This window comes from Apiospora aurea (genome assembly GCF_038362705.1).
Source record: "Apiospora aurea strain CBS 24483 chromosome Unknown utg000008l_segment0_segment0, whole genome shotgun sequence".
Taxonomy (NCBI): Eukaryota; Fungi; Ascomycota; class Sordariomycetes; order Amphisphaeriales; family Apiosporaceae; genus Apiospora; species Apiospora aurea.
In genome coordinates, this window is record NW_027117395.1 from 4,567,859 (window position 1) to 4,584,122 (window position 16,264).

The window sequence follows — 16,264 nt, forward strand, 5'->3', positions numbered from 1 at the left end:
GCCAAGAGCGGAATTGAGATCCTGGACAGCGGAAAGCTCCACTGTGGCTAGTACCTGTTTAGATGCTACGGCCAGACTTTAGTGGCCAATCAACTCAGACTCTGGGCGGTTTCTGGCGGGGTCCTATCTTATCGTAGACTTCTCTACTGAAACTTTTTGCCGGAAATTTCGAGGATCAATCGATAAACGCACCCGAACCTTAACGAGAGGCAGCAAAAGAGTGAAGGGTTTGGTTGCAGACACGAACGTCTTGAAACGGAGCAATGGCCGGAAGTGTCAGCACCACCTCCTCGCACACTCTCACCCACGCCCCCGACCTCTCCAACAACTCATATACTCTTGCCGATCCTTCCAGGACGCCTGGCGCATTCGTCATGTCGGCGGCCCTGCTCGAGGCCCTCAAATCGGGCAACCGCCACGGGTTCCTCCAGCCCAATGCCTCCGTTCCGAATGCATCCTTGCAGCTTGTCAAGTCGACATTGGACTCCTACGCCGGACAACTGAGCGATGAACAGCAGCAGAGGCTCAAGGAGGCCAACAAGAAGAGAAAACGCGCCGACGCCGCACCCAAGAATGACGTGCTGAAAATCCGCAAACTGCACATTGAAGGGTTCGAGAGCGCTCAGATCTGGCAACAAGCACGACGAATCATCGCTAGCGCACTAGAGGACTCACAGGATGCTCTAGAGGAACTTGAGGCTGCCGACCAGATCGAGACCAATGGTGTTCACGGGCAAAGTTCCGACGAAGACCAGTCAGAGGTGGATCTTGAGGATGAAGAGCTGGACGGCTTGTCGGAACTTGACCTTAGCGGCTCAGACGACGACATCGAGGAAGATGAGGAAGAGGTTGAGTTCGACGAGGCTGGCATGGACGACATGGAAGATGGGGACGAAGTGGAGCTTGATGGTGAGGAGGACAACGATGCTGGCGAATTCGATGAAGAAGATGACGAGGATGAGGAAGAAGCAGAGCCTCTCGTGGAAGACCCCAATGGCCTAAACGACGGTTTCTTCTCGATTGATGATTTCAACAAGCAAACGCAATGGTTTGAGAATCAAGATGCCCGCGCAGACCCCAACACCGACGCAGCAAGCGACGATGACGAGGTTGACTGGCACGGCGACCCATTTGCTACAAAGCCGGGCAGCAAAGGCGCCAAGCCCAAGAAATCGGACGAGGACGACGACGGCCTGCCTGAGGACGAAGAAGAGGATGAGGAAGGGGACGAGGCTGGCCCAACTTTTGGGAACATGGACCTGGATGCCCCTGAAGGAGAAAGCGACGAAGAAGCCATGGATGATGTAGACGACGACGATATGGATGGCGACCTCAATGCCAACGACGTCTACTATAAGGACTTTTTTGCGCCTCCTGCGAAGAAGGGCAAGGATGGCAAGCCGAGGAAACCTAAACAGCCCCGGTACACTGAACCTGGTGAGGGTGAGATTGAGACTGCAATGGCCACCGCTCGCCGCGATCTCTTCGAGGATGAGTCAGAACGTGACGATTCCGAAGACGAGCTGTCAGAGGTCGATCCTGGCGATCCCAAAGCCCGGAGATCGGCCCACGAGCGGAAACAAGCTAAGCTTGCTGAAGAAATTCGCCGGTTAGAAGCTGCCAATGTCGGCGAAAAGAAGTGGGTTCTTTCAGGTGAAGCAAGTGCTGCTGACAGGCCGAAGCACTCGCTTCTGGACGAAGACCTCGACTATGAGCATGCTGGCAAGCCTGTACCTGTCATCACAGCCGAAATCAGCGAAAGCATAGAAGACATGATCAAGCGCAGGATTATAGCGCAAGACTTCAACGAGAATGTCCGAAGACGGCCGGATTCTTTGGACCCGAACGCTAACAGAAGGGGCCTGGTTGAGCTTGACGACACCAAGAACAAGCAGAGTCTTGCGGAGATATACGAGGAGGAACACATCAAGAACACCAACCCGGACACCTATGTCAGCAAAGCGGACGAGAAGACCCAAAAGGAAGAAAAGGAGCTCGAGGGGATGTGGAGGGAGATTTGCGGCAAACTCGATGCTCTCAGCAGCTGGCACTACAAGCCCAAGCCTGTGGCACCTTCTCTGACCGTTGTTGCGGACGTGGCGACCGTCAGCATGGAAGACGCCCAGCCTGCCACGGCTCAAGGTGTGAGCGGCGGCGATCAGACCCTCGCGCCGCAGGAGATCTACAAGGCCGGCAAGGACACGGTCGAGAAGGGCGAGATCGTGGCGAAGAGCGGCCTGCCGGTGGCGCGGCAGGAGCTCAGCCGGGAGGAGAAGGCCCGGCGACACAGGCGCGAGAAGGAGCGGATACGCAAGGCCGGCGGCAACGACCGGAGACCTCTCGGCGGCAAGGCCCAGGCGAAGAAGGACACGATTGCTGACCTCAAGAAGGGTGGCGTGCGGGTCATCAACAAGAAGGGTGAGGTGCTTGATATGGAGGGCAATAAGGCCAGAGACGCACAGGCCCTTTCCAGTGGCAACTTCAAGCTGTAATATCCATTTCAATATATACCTGAGTTCTGAACATGAACCATTCTACATATTCGCGCCATTCAGTGCCATGAAAAATGTCTCCGTAGTTTGCTCATCTGTCGTCTGGAGCTTTCTTTTCTTTTCTCCCAAGGACCTTAAGAGGAATTTTCCAGTTGTAACTAGTCATCTGCCGACTACTTGAAGGGTATATGATTAGAGTCAAAGCATGGGTCACGTGGGCTTCTATAACACAGATAACTTAAAGGCAACGAGCCATCGTGGGACTACATAGCTTCTCCATGAAAGGTTTATAGCCCCAAAGAACACATGACAACTCCTAGAAGTAAGGGCTATAGGATCATTGTATTACAAAAAGGGGGAAGAGGGTGTCGATAGTAATAGGCGTAGATAGTTGCCCAGTGCTAGTATCGGAGGGTGGTTGTCTCTACCTTTCCCACCTCGAGCCAACAAGTTCTCAGGTATGTGAAAAGCACCAAGAAAAAAATCTGAAGAGAAAACGATCAAAAATGTAGAGGGCTCATTGCTGAATTCGAACTAGTATCCGCTTGAACTGCTGGGTGAATGCAGTCAACATGCTTTACCGTTAATCCAAATGAGTCTTGGGGCTTCTCCTTGATGGGATCTACTCGGCGATCACCTTCTCTCGTGCTATTACTTCCGCTCGAGGTTGCCTACTTACCATCGCTATATGGACGACTCGGTCGTGATGTCGTTTGTACGCAACGGGGGCTCACCGAGGGGCAATTGGTCGATCACCCAAAGACACCTGTATGTCATGTGCCTCTATGATGAAATATTTCAGCTAGACTGAATAACGAAGCTTGCCTACGTACTCCCCGTATACTCCTGGAATGCGTTATGCCACTTTAAGCCTGCCGGGTCCTGGCATAGTATCATGGAACAACTGCCGAATACTTTCTTCAGTAACTTGTGATTACCCCGCAACATCGAACAGACAAGCCGACGACTGGTCTGCGCCATGGTGATGTTGCTGTTTCGTTGACAGCGAAGGGACGCGCAACCATCCCAAGATATATGATTACTGAGTTTAATTGGGATGTCTCTCGAGTCTGGGCTTCTGAGAGATAGTCGTACGGATCATGTACGCTGGTGATCGAACCACATGAACATACTTCCGTCTCGTCAAAACACTTTTGGTCATAGAGTTTGTCTTCATGGCTCTCGCTCATTCTCTCGAGGTTTACAGCGCCATGAGGAAGCCGCTCGTGAAGCTCTTGGCGTCACACGTAGACTCCCATGGCTTGATAAGTTAAGTAGCTTCAGGTCTAACGTTGGTATTTAATGGTGAATCCCCTTGAGTTACTATGATTTGGCTAATTTCTATTCTCTATTCCTCGTGCCTTTTGTAGCGAAGAGATACCAGCAACGCGAGCCATCGCTAGACAGACATGGCATGAACAGTATCCAGAGCACATACCACGCCACCTTCAATCTCCAGCCTCACAGCTGCCCTTAGTCAGGCTTCCTTGAAGCCCGAGAACTCCGTGAGCTGGGTCGATACCAAGAAAGCCATGGCTGAAGCCCTTGACAAGATTGTTGACCACCCAGATGACCCTCCCTCTTTGTATATTGATCTAGAGGGCGTCAAGCTATTGCGAGACGGCACGATCTCTACCATGCAGCTGTTTGTAGCTCCACTGGGGACAACCTACCTTATCGACATCTACAGCATGCAATCGACAGCCTTCACCACCCGCGGCCGCAAAAGCAACCGCTCGCTCCAGGACGTGCTGGAATCTGGAGCCACCACGAAGGTCTTCTTCGACGTGCGCAACGACTCGGGCGCGCTGTTCAGCCACTACAGCATCCGGCTCCGCGGCGTCGCGGACCTCCAGCTGATGGAGCTGGCCGCCCGCTCGTACGGCAGCCGCCGCTTCGTGAACGGCCTCGCCAAGTGCATCGAGCGCGACCTGGGCCTGAGCCCGGCGGAGAAGCGGGCCTGGGCCGAGGGCAAGGAGAGGGGCCTCGCCCTCTTCCACCCGGATCGAGGCGGGGACTACGAGGTGTTCAACCAGAGACCCCTTGCGCAGGAGCTCAAGGGCTACTGCGTGGCGGATGTCAGGTTCCTTCCTAGGCTCTGGGCAGTGTACGATATAAAGATTGCGGCGCGCTGGAGACCCAGGCTTCGAAGCGCCACGGAGTCCCGGGTTCGGCGGGTTCGGGAATCACAGAGCGCCACATACAACCCTCATGGCCCTGAGAGAGCCCGGGCCCCTTCCACTTTGGAGTATCACTAGAAGCGATGGTTGTACGAGTAGCCCAGGGGGAGGAAGCTGGGATACGGAAGCGAAAGAAACGAGCCCATCGATACTCGTTTCGCGAGACCCCAGTGGACAAAATTGTATGATAGGGGGCAAGGGCCCGAGATGTTGAGACAATGTGGTAGTGTCTAGACTCCGTATCGCAGCTAGGAAGTAGGTAGGTAGGGAGCCGGGGCGGACGGAGGTGGGGCCGGGTGTGCCTGTACCTAATCCTTGCAAACAGCGCTCCATTGTAAATCAAAATGTGGGCGGTCGTCAGTCTAGATCATACCTACCTTTAATTTATTTTCCGTTCAACGTCCAGCCGATCCGCTATATCGCTGCGTTCTACAGCAACCTTGCCTCTGCGATAGTGTTTTGCGCCTCTATACCTACCGGACAGTACGAATCGCTGCAGCTGAGGAAACCTCCGCAATGGCTGGCGACAAAACCCCCAGCGTCCATGCGCTCGAGAAGCCCGAGAAGCTTCAGGATCTCCTCAAGGCCGACCGGGGCGACGACTGCACGCCGTGTCGCGTGGTTGGTAAGTTCTTTGGCCCCCTTCGCCGATCGCCCGATGACATGCCCTCCCCATCTTCCTATCTCCCCAATTCCCTTCCGCGCTCAAGCGACGACCCCGCCCGTCAGCAGCAGCGGCAGCCACCAACAAGCAGCCGGGGCGCCGACTGCGTGTCGTGTCGTTTGACAGGTACGAACTAGTTCCTCCCCTGGAGGCTAGCTCCTGCTGCGCCCCCCGGCAGCAAAAGCTGGTCTAGTCATTTATGTCGCCTCCATCTCACGCATGGTTGCGCGCAACGAGAGTGGGGGACAGTCGCTGACAACGAGTTCTCGCGAAATAACAGGCGGCGGCGCATTCCTCGGCCTCTCGGCCTACTCCTACTGGTCCGGCATGAACCAGCTCGAACGTCAGCAGGCCAAGATCCTGGCCTCGGGATCCAGGTTCGGCATGCGGAGCCGGAAGCTCGGGATTACGGCTACGAGCGTGGGCCTCGCATGGTTGGGCATCTGGAGGATGTTCATGTAGGAAAGGGGAAAGAAGATCAAGCGAAACGAATAAACAAGACATGGTAAAGCCAGGGCAATGCGCCAACTGGGACGAAGGACAACCCGAAATTAACCTGGGGATCCGACATGGACAGGCGGTCGCTGCGCTCGCTTACCGTTATGGGATCGCCAGTGCGAGACCGACGTCGTTGGTGGAATCGTCCGTTGATGAGGGACTACAAAACTTGATCCTCTTTAGGGACACACAGACGTCTCCTTGAGAAATAGGGTGGTTTTGCGTCGAGCAGCTGCAGCGTAATACCTGCCTAAAGGTATGATGGGACGGGTGATTCTTCGTCGGCTTCACAAGAAAGGGGCGGCTCTTCACCTGTACAAAACCAAGTGTATTAACGCCAGATAGCTTACAACCTGAAACGGGGTGCGAGAAGGGGTTCAACAAGTGCAGGCGTTTCAGGAGTCTGTTATACGTCGAGATGAGCTGTATATAAAATAAAACCATCCACTCCATTTGAATTACCATCGAGATGATCTCTCCTAATAAAGAGACCCTAAAATGCTCTAGATGCTGCTTAATATCTTACAGAACCCCCGGAGATGCCTTTATCTCGTTATTTCGATCCCTTCCCACCTGCATCCTTCGCCTGGGTATCGTCATCCCCTGAAAGGGCATTCTTCAGATCCTGGACTCTCAACCTCTGCAGCCCAGCCGGCTCCTCCAATTCCACCGTCTCACCCATCTTCACATCGCCCTTGATCCCATCTTTCGCCGCATCACTCCTCGACGACAACGGCGTCGCGGCCGGTCCTTTCTCCCAATGCCGCGCCTCGCGGGGCAGGGGCTGCCACCAGCCGTCGCCGTCGCGCGCGTGCCACTGCGCCCCGCACAACTCCCACAGCCGGCTCGCGGCGCGCTTGTACGCGAAGCGCTCGTCCTCGCCCGTGAAGGCGCCCGTGTTGCTGAAGTCGAGCCGGGACGCGGCGGGCGAGATGCCGAAGTCGGAGTCCTGATGGTCGGATTCCGGATCCGCCTGGTCCGGGGTGTAGGACGAGATGTTGGGGCGGAAGGGGGAGGTGGTGTCTTGGTAGACTTCGGCGATGGTCTCGGGGAGGATGGCGTCCGCGTCGACTGTGGGGGATGTCGGGCCAAGATCAAGGTTGTGGTCGTTGGCTTTGGCTTCGGGGAAGAAGAGGTCGTCGGGCCCCGCGGCGGCGCGCACGTGGAGCTTGCAGCGGGCTTCGTAGAGGGCGTCTAGGAGGGTGATGAGACGTCGGGCTTCGTTCTTCTTGAGGATGGTCAGGACGGGGATCTCGTCGATGATGAAGGTGTGGAAGGTCGAGGCCATGGTTATATAGTCTGCTGGTCCGTAGGTAGAGACCAGATCGTGGAACTTCCAATATGTGACTCCGTTATGCTGCTGAGGGACGCGGACGGTTCGACCGTAGACTGTGAGTTTCAATGGCTCCCATGATCTGGCTCCCAGGGACGCCGTCCAGTCTTTGTCATCACTCTGGTTCAGTAAAGCGTAGTTTCGGGGCATTGCAAGGCCTTCTTCTGATGAAACGGGTTCACTGGCGGTCGAAGGAAACATGCCCTGTGAAGCCTTGATGGGACTTCCTGTTGCCACATCTGTAATGGCACCCCCAAGTCGCAACTCGTTCTCTCTGGGCTCTTGCATTTCCCGTCTCCGCCAGTCCTTGCCGCCCTCCATCTGCCAGAATTCGCAGCGCGCCTTGAGCACTTCGAGAAAGTTGGAGAAATCGCTAGACGTCCCGAACAGCTCTCCTCGGCCCCTGCTCCGGCTCGTGCCAATGCCAAGAACCTGGCCCAGAAAGCCGCCGCCGCCGGGCGGAGGAGAGGCGTACTCGAACCCTGTGGCCTTCTCCAAATCCTCGGGCATGCGATTTGACGAAGCCACCAGCACGCCGCCGAGCTGAAAGAAGGCCGTGAAGAGGTTGCTCAGGATCTTGCTCGCCGCCCGGTCGGGGAACTGGAACTCGTCCAGGAACAGGATCGGGGACTTCTCGATCATCTCTCGTGCCATCCATAATAGCGAATACTGCTGGTCGCTGCCGCCGCCACTCATCTGAGGATGAGACTTCCTGTACGTCTCCAGTTGCGATAACGTATATAACATAAACGTATTGAAATGCCATCGCTTCTTCCGACTCGTGGGTAAGCCGTCCGCGAGCAGGTCTAGCAGCATGGACTTCCCCGTGCCCACTTCGCCCGACAGGAAGAGGCCCCGGGGCGAGTCGATCTGGATGGCGGCCTCATGGCCGGTCAGGACCCTCGTCAAGGCGAGACTGTCTCTGTCTTCTGTACTGGCAAAGAACCGGGAAAATAGCGGGTTCCTCCGTATAGGGTGGTTGGCTGCGGCAAGTGAAGAGCTACCTTCGCGGCTCCGCCTCGACTCGTCCAGCGTGCTAGAGATGGCTTTCAATCTGGCCCCGTATTCAACCGAAGGCGAGTAGTCCTTTAACCGCTGATAGATCTTCTGGAGATGGATTGCCAGTCTATGCTGCGCCGGATCAGGGCAGTAATAGCCCGTTGCCAGAAGGCTCTGGTATTTGACCAAGGGGTCCGTGATGGTGACGGAAGTTGCTGCTCGTTTCATTGTGGCCGGAGAGCTAGCTACCTTGGGCAGTTGCCAACTGTGAACACCAACTGTACCAAGACCTTAGTTCCTCAGCTTGCTCCGAATAAAGCAGTCAATACGAAACCCAGCCATAGAGATGACGCCGTTGTTGTTGCTGAAATGATCTACGCTAGATGAACAACGTGTGGTTCGGTCACATGAGGCCGAGCTATATCACAAGGATATGCCTCATGCCCACTTATAAGGGAAGTTACAGAAATGTTACTGGAAGGGAACCATCAATACAAAACACAAGTCTATATGAGAGTGAGAAGCCAGGATCCATTCGACGACAAGGTCGACAGCATTCAGAAAGGATGTTTAAACGGTGCATCTACTAGTAAAAGATGCCCCATAATCCGGGTGTTGAGGTCATCATCTACAACTAAAGTCGGGTAAAGCGAATAGTCGCCCGCTCGGACCAACTTAGCCGGGCGGCCCAGGGAGAGAGTCGGATGCGCCTACTAAGGAACGATTGTTGAAACGAAATAGAACAGGCGTAACACGCAATAGGCTAGGCTAAAAACACGCAGCACGAGGAACCCCAGACCGACTTCGAAAAAGTTCTACCGGTAACAGCTCAGTGCTGCTGAGCTGGACGATTTGTGGGCCCTTCAGCCTCCCATTGAATCATTGCCAGGCGGGCCAGCAAGGCATTGGTCCCTGGAGCCTTCCCCCTAGGCCAAAGCCAAGGCGTGAAGCACCTAAAACGCAGGGCCCCATTGAAAACAGCAGAGGAAGTAGGCATGTACTTCGGTACCTGTTCCTCCTGCTGCTGCTGCTGCTGCTACTGCTGCTGCTTGCCAGCCATGCCATTGCCATTTGATGGCCCATTCTTAGCCAAAAACACCAAGGGCGTTTTTGGATGGGAGCTACGAGCGTGAGAGACTCCATCCATTGGCTCGCGAAAAAAATAAGAAAGGGAAAAAGGCATTTTACCCAAGATCGACTCTCCCATTGCTCAAGTCCTTTGCGACCCAACCGCCATCAACCTATTCATCCTCCATCTACTGCATGCGCGTACTCGTCTTGTTTTATTGCCCTGCTGCGTCTTTGTTGGACGTTGACGAATAGAGACTTGATGCATCAATCGCCGGCTCGGCCAAAGTAAACATTGCTGGCGACGGCTTTTTTTTTTACTTGGAACGTCGTCATCCTTACTCAACAAACACCTATCTCGACCCGACCCCGACCTAACCGGTCTGCCCCGACCGACTTTCCATCCATCCCTCCATCGACATCCTCAAAATGTTTTCGCCATCATTAAAAAACAACCCCGAACATGCGCCTACACCCACAGTCACCACCCGCGGTCGACGGCGCCAGCGACCCGCGAGCTCGGAGAACACGGCCCAGCAGCCTAAAGCCAAGCGCTCTAGAATCGCCCTCAGCGAGCAGACCTTTGTCACCCCCGACGCGAGCGTCGAAAACTTCGAGGTGAAAGCGACGCGTCCCCAAACTAAGGAGCCGAAGCAGGATGGCATCGAAAACACACCGCCGCCCACCATTAGGAAGGAGCTCAGCGTCCGCTCCAAGAAGGCCGCCAAGGGCAGTGACCGTGTTGGCAAGGGAGATGGAAGTGTCGTACTCGTACGTAGCCGCTCAAGCATGACCTATGGGACGAATGGCTAACAGTCTATGATAGACGAGCAATTCCGGCTTCGTCGTCAGCAAGCTCCCTGCTCTGCCCGAGAGGCTTCGAGCCGACGCAACAAGTAAGACGGTCATCTAACTACGCCTACCTCCAGGAATGGAGATATGATTTGACTGGTTGCTAACACTATACAGGTCGCCAACATGGCTCCGTCGATGCCGCTACTGGGTTCGCCCTGAGTCTCACCCAAACACATGCGGTCGTCTGGCCTTACACGTCGCTATCACACACACCTGCGGATTCTTTCGTCTTCACACTCCCATACCCTTCGAGGTATGCGACCGACCCCCTGCCGATAGGATCCCTCGTCTCGTCGTCCGTCTCGTCGTCCGAAACCGGGTTGGTGGTGGTGATGCCGACCAGCGGCAAGGTTACCTACTGGGAGTCCATCACGAGTGCCACAACGCTAGACTTCATGCGACAGCAGCGCAATGGCGTCGAGGACACCATCTCGGGCATGTACTCGGGTGAGACGGTCACCCAGATTATCCGCGCAGAGTCGACAACCGGCTTCGTGCTGTCCTTCAGCAGTGGGCGCATGGCTTACCTTAGTGTACGTGATGCTCATGGCCGACCACAAATATCGGTTCAGTTCTTGCGCACAAGCCTGGCCCCCAAAAGCGGAGGAATCTTTGGGAGCATACGAAACGTGCTATCCCAAGCAGCTGTGCAAGGTGATATTGCCGCTGTCAGGTCGGACCGCTCCTCGAGGCAAGGAGAGCGCACAATCGTGGCGGCTACCTCGAAGGGCCGGCTGCATGCATGGAAGATTCACCGGGGCGGCCACCACGATCTGCTGACCGAGTACGACGCCAAAGAGGCTGTGATCGCGAGCATCCGAGAACGCGACTTGCGCTCGATCGCATATCCTGCCGAGACCTTCAGAATTCACGATTTCACGTACACACCCGCCAATCCGGATGAGAAATACATCGATATGACACAACTTCATCATACACCTGCGTTCGACACTTACCAGCATCTAATGCTGCTTACTTCTTTCTCTGACGGAGACAACTACCGTTATGTCCTCGTGGAGGTTCTTCTTCCCAATGGTGCATCACCCGAGACACCCATCGTGGTTGGCGCGATACGACCCATCAGCAGCTATTCGACTCCGCCGAACCCTCATGCTCTTGCCAAGCCCCGCCTGTATCTACCGAAACCTGCTATTGTCGCATTTGTGGTCTTTGACCGTGCAATTATTGTGACATCTATAGCGCGCCAAGGGGATTCACCAGATTCGCAGCTGCTCGAGGACAGCCACATCCTGCCGGCTACCTACGAAGATGTCGTGGATCTTCGACAGGACCCTGTACTGGAGGTCGTCGGATCGGGCATCGAGGAGCCCCATGCTTTCGGGTCCGAGGAAGCCAGGAGTACGCAAGTCAAGACGAAGAACCCCTCCGTGGTGCTTCTAGTTCGAGGTGTTGGTACTCTTCGAGTACTGACTTCCGATATTGACAAGTTTCCGACCGACAAAGCCCCCGAAGTCACCGCAAAAAGCAAACTTGAGCAGGCTGTTTTCTTTGGTGTCAAAGAAGACAACCCCCTCGTGTTTGATGCCCAACGTGAGCTTCCATTCTCGGATGAAGAGGTGGGAGACGCTGCCCTTGAACTGAGTAACGACATTCTCAGCTCAAACAGCCCGCATCTTACGGCCGGCTCGGTGCATTTGGAAAGTCACCTGAGATTCCGGGCAAGAATGCTGGAGAAGCTCATGTCCCATTTGAAAAACATCAAAGTCAACCTAAACCGTGTCACACGCTGGAAGTTGTTGTGGAATGCCGAAAAACTGCATGCTGCAAGTTACGTGTGGAAGAAGCACGAGGAGTTCCTCAACACGCGGTCTGCTGAGGCGAAGAAAGATCTGGCTGCTGAGATTGTTGAGTACATCAGGACTGAGGAGAAGCACCAGCCGGACGTCTCGCGAGGAGAAATCGACCAGCTTCGCTACTGGTTCACACATGACACCGACCGTATGAACATCTTCTTGGCTTGGGCGTACGAGGTCATCAAGTACAACTCGAAAGCGGAGCTAGACCAACCGTCGTTGACGCGTTTCATCTGCGAAGCCATGCAGATGAACATTTATGCCATCCGCGAAGCCATGGAATTCCGTAAAAGGAACCTTCCCCTTTACGGGCTTGAGCAAGAAAAGATGGAGAATGGGATTCTTGCAGAAAACTACGAGGGCCTGCCCCAACCATGGACTAGCGACCAATACATTACGAATAACCTGAAGCGCTTGGTTGAGCTTGCCTCCGAGTGGGCCAACCAGAATTACGTGACAGAGGTCGCTGGGAAAACGGAGCAGATGCTTGTCCAACAGATCCGAACCCTTCTCCCACCTCTCACGGAGGTATATTTAACTGCCCTTCAGGAGCTGTCTCGCTCGTCGCTTGCCAGCTCCAGCGCCAAAACCGTTACCTTGGGTCAGAGCTTCGAAGAGACGTACGAAAAAGACCGCCATGAGAAGGTAATTCTTCTCGCGCAATCAGAGAACTGGGAGGCTGCCGTTAGAATGGCTGAGCAACACCGTTCTCTGGCCGCATTGGCCGAAATCATGATCAAGGAGACTGAGTCGCTGCGCACGAGACTCTCCACGGGTGCCTTGTCGCCTGAGGAGACTCAACGACTTGAGGACCGGATGAAGGCCAATGAGAAGCAAGTCGAAGACTACTTTGCTGCATATGGCCAGAACTTTGCTTTCCCGTTCTACGATTATCTCCTGAGCCTAGATGGCATTGATGCAGTGCTCGAGTACAGTGGCGACAAGGTTTACAAGACCTCATTCTTGCGTACCAAGCCGGAACTTGCGAAGATATCGTGGATCAACGATATCATCGGAGAGGAGGATATAGTACACGCCGCCGATACCCTGCTCGATCTGGGCTTGGCACGAGAGCAGCAAATCTGGAACAAGAAGATCGAGCTGAGTCTTGGAAAGCTCGCTCGTATGGCTGAGGCATCCCGCCCTGCCAGCAAAGCATCCTTCAGCAGACAAGAAGCCTCCGTCAACGTCACGGTGGCTGATGCTGGTGTTGACGCCATCGACAAGGAGCTGTCAGTTATCAAGATCCAGGACCAGCTCTACGGACAAGTCCGACCAGTCGTTAGTGTCGCTCTTGATGAGACCGCAGAGCTCCCCATGGCACTCGACGCTTTCCCCATCAAGGTTCCCAAGAAGTACAAGATCCTCAGTGAACTCTACGAAAACGGACTCGCGCGGCTCCTGAAACATGAAGCACTCGATCCGATGACTCTGATCGATCTTCTCACCTTGATTCAACTGCAGCCGGACCTCAAGGAGATGATTTCGGACCAGTTCTTCTTGGCCATCCAGGTTGCTAACTACGCACTGGTTGATGAAGAGCGCGAGCAAGCCGAGCGTCTTATTTGGAGAAGATTATACCTCAGGGAAGATTGGACCAAGATCAACAACACCTCCCACAAGGATGACAACGATGTCCTGGAAATCTTGGGTAGCACCGACCTCTTCTCGACCTTCTGTGTTCTCTATGCTAGTCGTAAGTGCCTTCTTCCACCTGACCTTGAGTCTGATACTAATGCTGTTTTAGAACAAAGCGCTGAAGGCAAACCTTACCGTCGTGTGATGCCTTCGGAGGCTCTTGGCGTCTACACAGAAACTCTTGACCGGCGCTTCCAAAAATTGGACAAGGGCTACGGCGACAGGTACCTGGAGGCAATGAGATGGGAGGACAGCAACTTGAAGAAGCATGTCGAGAAGCACAGGTTGGAGGAGTGGGCCCAGGAGACTCGAAGACTGGCAGAGGACACAGTCAATCAGCAGTATGATCAACAAACGGTAGAAGGCGCCTCGCAGCCTTCGCCAACAGCCGCGAAGACGACGACAGCCAACGGGCATTCGCAGAATGGCGCACACTAAAGAGATGCGGGTCGTCTGCGCAGCAGTGTCCGAAAGAGATGAGTTGGGCGAGAAAGAGAAGAGTGAAAGCAGCGTGTTGGCGTGTGAACGTCGAACGCATTACGGAGCTGGAGAAAGTGTATAGTAACCTAATGAACCCCCCTTTGCCGGATTATATATCCTTTTTGGGTTGGCGTAGCGAGGATGGGCAAAAAGAAACAAAATCAGAGATTCGAGTGATATCATTTGCACAGGAGGGGGGATTTGCTTGCTTCTGGTTGTATTGTGGGAGCATCCTTTGGACACTGCCGTCGACGATGGTGTAGTGTTGAGGCTCCCGTCCGTTATAGTTTTGACTTGATAGCTTTTGCAGGCACGACAAGTTGCCGGCGTTGCATACATGGATATGGGATCTCCTTCATAGGGTTAATGCAATACCACTGTTTTGTTCTAGACTTGGTTCAGGTTCATCAGAGGACTTTAACTTGTATTATAGCTTCTGGGAATTCCAGGCTTGTAAGTGATTGTGAGCTGGCAACAGTGACGATAAGTCATCCGGTTTTGAGCCTGGAGACACCGCCGATTCAAGGAAAGAATAGTTGCATACAAATGAACTGGACGATGTCATGTACGGAGTTCATAGGTAATACCTCCCTTTGCTACTCATGCTTCTGTTCATTGCCAATGTAGAGTCTACCTCACACGTTACAGGAGGATCTGGTTATCTAGAGTCTTCATTTCAAGTTATGGATATCCGAAGACTTGACTATCGTGGCTCACATGAAGAAGCAGAATGCAGTATAAAAGGCCTGCTATTTGCAACAGAGTCGCCATAATAACCCCAACGCCGTTCATCCCGATTGATATCTTTCAAATTCATTGACTTGACCCCCAGCGGTCGTATGTCCAACGCCGTAATTCCCCCAAACTCATCATACAGCCAAGGAAGCTCCGTGCGAGTCTGCAAGCGCATCGCGTTCTTCCTGCCGTAATACACTATTCCAAGCGAAAAAGGTGCGGGACATCAGTTCGCTCACCCATGATGCCTCGTCCCTCTGCCCGACCTGGTTCAGCCGCTGCACGGTATCTGTCCCCAAACTCACCATCCTCCGGGACAGCCTATCCGATTTAGCCTGGCTCACTTGCTTCGCCACCGATGCGATCTTGCCATCATCGTGGAGGTACTTGACTGCCGAGGTATGGTCGGGGGAGGTCGGATGGTGCAGTTCCAAATGTGCAATGTCCAACTGCTTGCCCCAAGGTCTCCCAATGTCCGTGAACATCTCGAAAAGCGGGACAGAAGGCCTCGGCCTCTGCGAGGCATCTACCGTCGAGGTCCATGACAGCCTGGCCCAGCTGTTCTTCACCACCCTTTCCATGTGGCGGTTCTTGGACTCCAGTGTTTGGTGCATGCGCAGGAAAGCCGAGTAGCTCTCATCGAGGGCCCTGGTTAGACCGAGTTTGCTTTCATCCAGCTTGATGATATACGGTATGATGTTGGCGATAGCTTGCTGCGTTTCCTTGTCTTCGGGCGAGGCCACAATACGCGCGCCGAGACGCGACAACCAGGTCCATATCACTTCCTCCAGACCCTCGGCGTACAAGAAGGGCGCCAGGTGTTTTATCAAGACGGGGTTGTGGAGGAACTCGAGGTTGTGGTCAAGACCCGAAGAGCGAAGCCATTGCACGACTTTCAGGCCGGCGCCCGTATCGCCCAGGCGTACGCGCTTCTCGAGCGCCAGGACGGACTGGGAGTTGATGATCCGGGAGACGGAGGCGAGGAAGCCGGCGGCTCTTTGCGCCGTCATCATGCCCCGCGACGAGGCCGAATCGAAGATGTAGAGCTCCTTCTGGACATCGGCCTGGACGTCGGTCGGCAGCGGCTCCGAGTGTAATGATATCTGCTGACATCCCGCGCCCGTCCCTACCCGTTGCGGCTTCGCGAACAAGGGGTTAGACAAGATGTTGTCCAAGTGGTAATCGGTCGGTCGTAGTTGGCCAGGCTGGTGGTTACTGGATAGCTCTTTGTTGGAGAGCACGGCTTTCTCCAGCCGCTTGGAGATGGGCGCCGACGGCGGGACGGTGGCCGCCTCTTGGGACGACGACGAGGATTGCCATGGGTGTTCTTGGTCGAGGTGCTTCCGGAAGGAGGACGTGATGGAGTTGAGCAGCTGTTGCGACTCGCGTTGGTTCAGCGGCAGGGGCTGGTGAATCCGGGGGAGCAAGCCCTTCTTGAGGGAGTTGAGTTGGGTGGTAGGGGCGACCATGACGGAGGATGTTGGCAGCAGAGATGACCACTGCTACTG

The 16,264-nt window shown here is 54.6% G+C and overlaps 6 protein-coding genes across 6 annotated transcripts; 4 read left to right on the plus strand and 2 right to left on the minus strand.

Annotated features, from left to right (window-relative positions):
• Window positions 1-263: 263 nt before the first annotated feature.
• On the plus strand, window positions 264-2,492 carry PG986_012872 (U3 small nucleolar ribonucleoprotein MPP10; the record flags this gene model as incomplete). Its single annotated transcript, XM_066849094.1, has 1 exon — window positions 264-2,492. One exon carries the CDS (start codon window positions 264-266, stop codon window positions 2,490-2,492), a length of 2,229 nt encoding a protein of 742 aa, XP_066695790.1.
• A 1,532-nt stretch (window positions 2,493-4,024) lies between these two features.
• On the plus strand, window positions 4,025-4,750 carry PG986_012873 (uncharacterized protein; the record flags this gene model as incomplete). The annotated part of the gene is made up of 1 exon (XM_066849095.1): window positions 4,025-4,750. One exon carries the CDS (start codon window positions 4,025-4,027, stop codon window positions 4,748-4,750), a length of 726 nt encoding a protein of 241 aa, XP_066695791.1.
• A 438-nt stretch (window positions 4,751-5,188) lies between these two features.
• Window positions 5,189-5,798, plus strand: PG986_012874 (uncharacterized protein; the record flags this gene model as incomplete). The annotated part of the gene is made up of 2 exons (XM_066849096.1): window positions 5,189-5,462; window positions 5,617-5,798. The coding sequence occupies 2 exons, from the start codon at window positions 5,189-5,191 to the stop codon at window positions 5,796-5,798; spliced, it is 456 nt and encodes a 151-aa protein (XP_066695792.1).
• Window positions 5,799-6,387: 589 nt separating this feature from the next.
• On the minus strand, window positions 6,388-8,394 carry PG986_012875 (uncharacterized protein; the record flags this gene model as incomplete). The annotated part of the gene is made up of 1 exon (XM_066849097.1): window positions 6,388-8,394. The coding sequence occupies one exon, from the start codon at window positions 8,392-8,394 to the stop codon at window positions 6,388-6,390; it is 2,007 nt and encodes a 668-aa protein (XP_066695793.1).
• A 1,269-nt stretch (window positions 8,395-9,663) lies between these two features.
• PG986_012876 (Nuclear pore complex subunit) lies at window positions 9,664-13,979 on the plus strand (the record flags this gene model as incomplete). The annotated part of the gene is made up of 4 exons (XM_066849098.1): window positions 9,664-10,005; window positions 10,061-10,130; window positions 10,204-13,599; window positions 13,651-13,979. 4 exons carry the CDS (start codon window positions 9,664-9,666, stop codon window positions 13,977-13,979), a joined length of 4,137 nt encoding a protein of 1,378 aa, XP_066695794.1.
• Window positions 13,980-14,890: 911 nt separating this feature from the next.
• PG986_012877 (uncharacterized protein) lies at window positions 14,891-16,225 on the minus strand (the record flags this gene model as incomplete). The annotated part of the gene is made up of 1 exon (XM_066849099.1): window positions 14,891-16,225. One exon carries the CDS (start codon window positions 16,223-16,225, stop codon window positions 14,891-14,893), a length of 1,335 nt encoding a protein of 444 aa, XP_066695795.1.
• Between the last annotated feature and the right edge of the window lie 39 nt (window positions 16,226-16,264).